This window comes from Danio rerio, chromosome 7, assembly GCF_052040795.2.
Source record: "Danio rerio strain M-AB ecotype USA chromosome 7, GRCz13ab, whole genome shotgun sequence".
NCBI classification, from domain to species: Eukaryota; Metazoa; Chordata; class Actinopteri; order Cypriniformes; family Danionidae; genus Danio; species Danio rerio.
In genome coordinates, this window is record NC_141027.1 from 75558089 (window position 1) to 75567500 (window position 9412).

Sequence of the window (9412 nt, forward strand, 5' to 3'; positions counted from 1 at the left end):
ACAGACACATTCACAGAAAGACACACAACTCATGGACATGCATATACACACACAATCACGCGCACACACACAGTCTCACACATACACTCACAGAAAGACAGACATACACAGACACGCATTAATACACTCGCACGCGCACACGCACACAAGCCCACACACACACACATAAAGACACAGAAATACACTAACCAGGCAAGACACACACAGTCTAAAACACACACATTTACAGACACACAATCACAGATGCACACACACACAGTCACAGAAAGAGACATAGACTAACTCATGGACACACACACACACACACACACACACAGAAAGACAAACATCCACTCAAAGATGCAGAGATACTACACACTACACACACACTCACTTGCATACACACACAATCACAGACACACACAAACACACATTCAGACACTCACAGACAAACAAACTCTCTCTCTCTCTCTCTCTCACACACTCATTTGCGCACACACACACACACACACACACATACAAACACACACACACATACAAACACACCCACACACACACACACACACACACACACACACACACACACACACACACACACACACACACACACACACACACACAGACGCACTTGCATTTAATCACAGATGCCCACACAGTCACAGAGGAACACACAGACACAGAGGCACACACAGACACACACGCGCACACACCTGGCTGGGAGCTCAGACAGCAGATTATGGGAGACGTCCAGCACCTCAATCTTCCTGCTGTCACACACCCAGTCTGGCAGATACTCCAGCAGATTCCTGCAGGACACACACACACACACACACACACACACAAAACGGTGAGCAGCTCAAAGAATGACTCTGTTCAGATGAGTCGATTAGATTTGATTCTGATTCACAAGCTCTCAATTCAGTTCAATTCTTCGTTCGATCCTCGATTCAATCCAGTGACAGATCAAATATTTATTCCTTATTATGGGGGCTAATAATATTGACCTTAAAAGAGTTTTTAAAAACGTAAAAACTAGATTTCTCTAGAAGAAAAAATATTTTAGGAAATACTGTGAAAAGTACTACTAGCTCCATTGAATATCCACTGAAAAATAATCTAAATTTCCCAGGAGGGCTTATAATTTTGTCCTCAGCTTGCGCATAAAGCTATAAATCACGTTCAGCCAAACTTTTCTTTGTTCCTTAATTAATATCAACAACATAATCAGAATATAATTACAGTACAGTCACTTAAAAAAGCATATACACAGATAATATCTTCATACTGTTTACTATCACATTAGGTTTGTTTGACAGACTTTTTACACGGATACTCAGCAAGTCGGACATTTAGAGAGATATGTGTGTCTATGTTTGATTATTGCACGATACGTACAAAAAGATAAATATGTAAATGTAATGTAAACATCAGTTACCGGGACAGGTCCATATGAGTGAGCTGGTTGGGAACAGGGTAGATGTTGACGGTGGTCAGACCTGTGAAAGACATTATTGTAAATGTAAAATACAATGCAAAGGTCATATAAAGTAATTCTATTGTGTGAGATTTAGTCTTCTGAATTTAACGTAGGCTTTACTGATACTAATTGTGCCACCAAATGACGAAGTGTTTTAAGAAAATAAAATTAAAAATTAGCAGAGTAGGGATGTCACAGCAAGGTGTAGCAAGTTGTTACACTGTGCTAAATCGAAAGTGAAAGTAAGAGTGTGTTGTGGCAAATTTACTGTACAAGGCAGATGCTTTAATTAAGTGTATATCACATCATCCGATTTGAAGTTGATTAACACCACGGGTATATTCCTAAAAGCAATTTGTCTGTGCGAGTGAAGATCACTCCCAAGCTGGATTTAAACTTTTGCCTGGCACCTTCGCTGACTGCGCGTGCACCTCGCGAAACGGAAGAGGCTTTTATACTTACCGTGTTCGCCATTGTGATATTCTTTAAAACGTCAAAAGAAATCCACCGTAAAATCAGACGGATAAACGAAGAAGAAGGAAGTTTCCAAAACCATGTCGTTTATATCATTAAATATTTTTAAACTAATTATTTTTATGATTACAATAATTTTATAACCATTCAAGATTTTTTAAAAATCAAACTTTGATGCATCACTTTTGTTCTTGTTGTATTTTTTTATGAATGTATATTAAGTCACTATACTGTTGTGTAAATTATGAATAAACGTTCAGAAGTGAAATAAAGATTCTCGTGCTCAGGTAGAGAGCAATGAAGGAGAAGGGACAAGGGAGCAATGCACACTGCGTAGGGATGTGTGAGGACCAGGAATGAGAAACGCTGGTATAACAGTCAAATAAGGTTCAAATGTTTACATGTCACCTCGCTAAAACACTGGAGATTGATTCTGACTGGATCTTTTTTTTTTATCATGCAAAAATCACTTTAATAAGGGTTTAAACACAGTTGTGTGGAAGCACTGAGTGAATATAACCAGCTTCTTATAGCATAAATATATTAAACACATTTTTTTATAATCAAACTTGATCAAAACAGTCTGCAGAAACACTCTGATTGACAGTCTTCATTTGTACGTGTCATCAGAGGGGGAAAACCCTGCCCACTAGTGGCCATCTCTCCCTCATTAGCATAAGACATTAGTCTTGGTTTTGAATCGGTCACTATGCTGACACATATGCATCTGTGACTCCGCCCTCTTTTGTAAAGAGCACAATCTCATTTGAAGTCACTAAAATGGCACAATTAGGATCAAAACCTAAAAGGGTCAGTTTCAGAGAGTTGTAAAACAATAGCCCCTTTCACACATGCAGACCTTTCCGGAAAATTACCGTCAATTTTCCGGGAAGGTGTGTATTTGTGAACGGGCCCTTTTTGAAAATACCGGTAAATTCGTTCCGGCTATTTTGCGGAAAGAGAAGTTGTAACATTACCGGTAATTTGCCGGAATGATGCGCTGTGTGAACGCAGAAGGAAGATTTCCGGAAGGAGCGCGTGCATGTCTAGATCGTGCTGACGTGAGACGTCTACTTTAGCCAATCAGAACAGTCAGACGCATTCACGTGCGCGCGGTTTATGAGAATAAAAGCCTTTGAATATTTTTCCAGACACCTTTAGCTGCTAGATGTTAGTCAGATAACGTTTCTATGTTCCTTCTTAATGCTAACTGTGTAAATAATTATCGATAAAATGTTTATGATAAGCCGTTGTTTGTTTACCTTCGAGCTTTGCGTGTGCCCGTGAGCGCCCATAGCGCCAGCACACACACATATCATGAACATCTCGACATGCGAAAGTGTTTCTCTATGTTTTCATTGGAGTTGTTCACAATACTGATCCATCCACAGAGTTTGTGATGTAGTCAAATGTTTACAAACACAAGCGCAACCGTTTAGAGGTCATTTCTAGTTAATGATGTCAGAATTTAACGGCATTTTGCGATGGATGTGTGAATGCTCTTTTCCGGAAAAATTCCGTAACGTCCTCGCCTGTGTGAACAGCGCTTTTTTGAATATACCGGTAAAGCCTGGAATACCGCATAAAAGATGTGCGAATAAAGCAGCGTTTCCTTCAAACGAGTCAAAGAGAACCAAATCGTCACTTCCTGATTATCTGGTGCCAAATATCAACAGTAAAAACGAAATTTGCAGTGGTAGAAGAAGCTGTGTGAGTCTTTTCTTCATTTAATAAATGACTTGTGCCTCAGAAGGCAATCTTGCCACGCAGTGAACCTATGGTGGCGTTTGAAGGCATGAGACGCGAAGCACAGACGCTCTTGATTCTGGAGGTCATTAATAATATAATAACACTAATAATGAAACTGTTAAGGTGTTTTACAATGACCAAAACAACATTTCAGATGTTTTACACTGTGTTTAGCTGCTTGGTTTGTCCATTCGCACACATTTTTATCACCAAATAATCTCTTATAACATAATCACATGACCTTTTGTAATGCGCATACAGGAATTTGTCCAAAAGTGTCCATCGCAGTTTATGCATATCTTTTCTAATCGAATAAAAATTTCCCGACTCAGTTATGTGCATCTTGGCGTTTCCATCAAGCGATCTCCAAAATGCGCATAAAAACATAGGTGGATGGAAATGTAGCTAATTAAATGATCACTGGTGTTTATGTGTGTATGTGTGTACTGACGGTTGTTATTGGCATGGAGCGTGCGCAGGGTGAAGCCGCTCAGCGTCAGTGTCGTCAGCTGGTTCCTCTGGCACTGCAGCGTCTCCAGACTGCAGGCGGAGCTCAGATCCAGAGCGCACAGATGATTGTCCCGCACGTCCAGCAGGAGGAGATGCTTGACCGGCTCCACAGTCTCACTTCTGACACAGCGCAGACCGTTTAACCTGCACACACAAACACAGGCCTTACACTAGCGCCAGATACACTGGAGACCAAGAGCAAAGCCATGGACATGAAGAACATAGGAGGTGGAGAGGATTCATTATTTTTTGAACTGTGTGTGTATATATATATATATATATATATATATATATATATATATATATATATATATATATATATATATATACACATACACACAGATGTCACACTCACACTCCCTTATTTATCAGGGGTCGCCAAAGCAGAATGAACCACCAACTATTCCAGCATGTGTTTTACGGAGCGGATGCCGCAACCTAGTACTGGGAAACACCCATACACTCTCAGATTCACACACGCTCATACACCATGGCCAATTTAGTTTATTCAATTCACCTATAGAGCATGTCTTTAGACTGTGGGGGAAACAGGATCAGCCGGAGGAAACCCACGCGAACATGAGGAGAACATGCAAACTCCACACAGAAATGCCAACTGGCTCAGCCTGGACTCGAACCAGCAACCTTCCTGCTGTGAGGCGACAGTGCTAACTAATGAGCCACTATATATATATATATATATATATATATATATATATATATATATATAAATATATATATATATATGTGTGTGTGTGTGTGTGTATATATATATATATATATATATATATATATATATATATATATATACACACACACACACACACACACACACACACACACACACACACACACACACACACACACACACACACACATATATATATATATATATATACAGTTAAAAAATAATGAATCCTCTCCACCTCCTATGTTCTTCATGTCCATGGCTTTGCTCTTAGTCTCCAGTGTATATATATATATACGCTGTTTATCCGACAATCCAAGAAGGATTCAGTCAAAATTTGCATTTTAGGAGTTGAATGATCTACAATTTAACAGAAGAGCAGCAGATTTGAATGCACAAGGGCCACCGGTGAGGACAAACAGAGCTGCGCCGCTGTGATTTACTGACAGCTGATCTCATTACATCACTGCTGTGTATTGATCCTGCATTATGCATAAAGTCTGAGCGGAGAGTAATAGCACACAGACAGGTGAGAGAGAGAGAGAGAGAGAGAGAGAGAGAGAGAGAGAGAGAGAGAGAGAGAGAGAGGTGGAATGGGCAAACCAACAGTGTGACACGTCAAGACATATATAGAGAGAAAGACGTGTTCTTACACCACTTTTCAAGCGTTTTCCAGGTGCATTTTCACATTTTCCAGCAAGTGTGGCAAATTACATATTTACGGACATATACATACTTCACCACATCATAGCACGTCATGATTTTGCCAAGTACGATGCGATCCTAGAACATCATTTTTGCTTGACAAATAGAAGGATAACACTCATGTAGAAATGCATAAACCTAACCATTGGCCTAAACTTAACATAAACTGTAAACGTATCCTTTGATTGTGATTGGCTGATTGGAATGTTGTTCCAGGATCAACATTGATGTTAATCCAGATACATCTCTTTCTTCAGGTTTAATCAAGTCTAGTATAGTATAGTACAGTACAGTACAGTAAAGTATAGTACAGTTCAGTGTAGTGTAGTGTAGTATAAAGTAGTATAGTACAGTACAGTGTAGTATAGTATAGTAGTACAGTCTAGTATAGTATAGTATAATGTAGTATAATATAGTATAGTACAGTGTAGTGTAGTATAGTATAGTACAGTGTAGTGTAGTAGTGTAGTGTAGTATAGCATTATTTAGTGTAATATAGTATGTAGTACAGTATAGTACAGTGTTGTGTAGTATAGTGTAGTATAGTTTAGTATAGTATAGTGTAGTATAGTATAATGTAGTATAGTCTAGTGTAGCATGGTATAGTGTAGTGTAGTATAGTACAGTACAGTGTAGTATAGTATAATGTAGTGTAGTATAGTGATGTATAGTTTAACAGTATAGTGAAGTGTAGTATAGTGTAGTATAGTACAGTGTAGTATAGTATAATGTAGTATAGTATAGTGTAGTATAGTTTAACAGTATAGTGAAGTGTAGTATAGTATAGTATAGTTTAGTATAGTGTAGTGTAGTATAGTACAATGTAGTATAGTCTAGTGTAGCATGGTATAGTGTAGTGTAGTATAGTACAGTACAGTGTAGTATAGTATAATGTAGTGTAGTATAGTGATGTATAGTTTAACAGTATAGTGAAGTGTAGTATAGTGTAGTATAGTACAGTGTAGTATAGTATAATGTAGTATAGTACAGTGTAGTATAGTTTAACAGTATAGTGAAGTGTAGTATAGTATAGTATAGTATAGTATAGTATAGTATAGTATAGTATAGTATAGTATAGTACAGTATAGTATAGTATAGTACTCCGTGTTTTAGAGCTGCTCTATCAGCCCTTTAGGGCGGGACTGTTAGTGCTTTAGGGTCGGACTTCCAGTTCTTTAGGGCGGGTCCTTTAGTGCGGGTCTTTTTAGTGCTTTAAGGCAGCTATATCAGTCCTTTAAGGAGGCTCTATTAGTCCTTTAAATCGAGACTATCACTCCTTTAGCGTGGGGCTATCAGTCCTTTAGCGTGGGGCTATCAGTCCTTTACGACGACCTTTCAGTGCTTTAGGCTGATTCTATCAGTGCCTTAGAGCGGGGCTATCAGTCATTCAGGGCAGGTCTATCAGTGCTTTAGGGCGAGACCATCAGTGCTTTAGGGCGGTTCTATCGGTGCTTTAGGGCCGGGCAAGCAGTCATTTAGGGGAGGTGTATCAGTGCTTTAGGGTGGGGTCTTTTAACAATCCAAATGTTCCCAAAAACATCAAATCATCCACCGCTCTACTTTTTTTTCTTATTTCAGAACCATTTCAAGTATATGTATGTCAGAATTGTGAAAAAAAGGACAATCTTAACTTCTGTTTCATGATGACTTTACGCATTTTCAAGTCAAATCTAAGCACTTTTCAAACCTTTAGACTAAAATTTAAGAATTTCCAAAGATTTCCAGCACCCAAAGGAACCCTAGAAATAGCAGAATGTTTCTCATACCGTAGATCGATGCTCTTAATGTGAGTCATTCTCAGCAGGCTGCACAGATCCAGAGTCTCCACCTTGTTTCCAGCCATGGCCAGCTTGTCGAGGGCACAGAGACGCTCCAGCACGGCAGGGATCTGAGGGAAATCATTGAAGGAGAGACCCAGACTGCAGAGCTGAACCAGGCTGCCCAGCTCCTCGGGAAGAGCAGCCAGACGATTGCCATCCAAACACAGAGTCTGCAAACTGAGGACAGAACAAACCATCAGTTCACTCATACACACATCCAGTATGAGATTTATTAAATAAATATGTTCTATTGTTATACAATGTAATATAATATAATATAATATAATAAAAAAAAATAAAAAAATAAATAAATAAATAAATAAAATAAAATAAAAATATACAATATAAAATAATATAATATAATATAATTTAATATATTATAATAAAATATAATAAAATAAATATAATATAAAATAATATAATATAATGTAATATAATAAAATATAATACAATAAAATATAAAAAAATAATATAATATAATATAATATAATATTATATTATATTATAAAATAATATAATATAATATAATATAATATAATATAATATAATATAATATAATATAATATAATATAATATAATATAATATAATATAAAATAAGATAATATAATGTAATATAATATAAAATAATAAAATATAATATAAAATAATATAAAATTTAAAATAATATAATATAATATATTATAATAAAATAAAATATAATATAAAATAGTATAATATAATATAATATAATATAATATAATATAATATAATATAAAATAATTAATTATAATATAATATAATATGATATAATATAATATAATATAATATAATATAATATAATATAATATAATATAATATAATATAATATAATATAAAATAATATAATATTATATAATATAATACATTAAAATAAAATATAATATAATATAAAATAATACAATATAAAATAATACAATATAATATATTAAAAATAAAATATAATATAATAATAATATAATATAATATAATATAATATAATATAATATAATATAATATAATATAATATAATATAATATAATATAATATAACAATCACTGATACGGATAGATATATTCATAATACATTCACTGTAAGCCTCCACTGCACGTTCAAAGCATACTTTTTTAAGCTGAGCAGAGAGCAGTAAAACTAGACTGATTTCTATGCCTGATTTAATCTGCTAGCGTAATATGCACGGCTGAACCTCATGCATTTTGCTGGCTCATTTAGGGGGAGGAAAAAAAAAAGCGGCCTCTGCTTGACAGGCTCTTTGGTAGAACTCCTGAATGTAGCTGACTGTAATTGCAGGAGCGGCGGTGATATAAAGTGCTGAATATTTTAAACACAATCATGCAAATCAAAGGATTATTTCGATTATAACCCATAATCACACTCTTTATGTTGTGCAATGTTTTTCATGTGACCTACACGGCACATTTGTGCACTTAAAAGTTGATTACAGAAAAAAAGAAAGGTCATTCAGCCAATAACAAAATGGATCAGGAGGTGTATTGGTCGGTCCACCATGAATACACCTTTCCTAATCTGATATAAAAGACTGGACTCAAAGAAAACCGCTAGCCTGACGTCCCGGGGCTATTGTGTTTTTCAGTCTGGCTACCAAAAATGAATCCACACTGCTTGTCGTGTTAATAGGAGGAAAAATAGTGCATTTCTATGCTTTTGCATTCACTCACAGATTGGGTAATTATGTTGTATGTCTTTTTTATGCATACATCTATTTAGTTTTTGATTTAGCGTTTGCACTAAATTATTACTTCGATATCAACTTGATAAAAAAATTTTTATAAATAAAACAATAAATGAAGCCCTACCAAGATTTTAAATAATTTTTAGGGACAAGTAAAAAATAAATAAATAAATAAATAAATGAAAAAATACATGAACAAACAAACAAATAAATAAACAAATAAATAAATAAGTTCATTCATTCAATACTTAAATAATTTAATAAATAAATTATTAATAATAATTTAATACATAAAAAACAA

At 35.4% G+C, this 9412-nt stretch overlaps 1 protein-coding gene across 1 annotated transcript in view; it reads right to left on the reverse strand.

Annotated features, from left to right (window-relative positions):
- phlpp2 (PH domain and leucine rich repeat protein phosphatase 2) overlaps positions 1 to 9412 on the reverse strand; it is a 105880-nt gene that overhangs the window by 27777 nt on the left and 68691 nt on the right. Inside the window, exons 8-11 of the mRNA XM_087262243.1 lie at positions 7349 to 7579; positions 4131 to 4333; positions 1415 to 1475; positions 690 to 785 (exon numbers count right to left, since the gene is read on the reverse strand). Of these exons, the coding sequence (XP_087118369.1) occupies positions 690 to 785; positions 1415 to 1475; positions 4131 to 4333; positions 7349 to 7579 (591 nt within the window). The remainder of the gene's footprint in view (positions 1 to 689; positions 786 to 1414; positions 1476 to 4130; positions 4334 to 7348; positions 7580 to 9412) is intronic.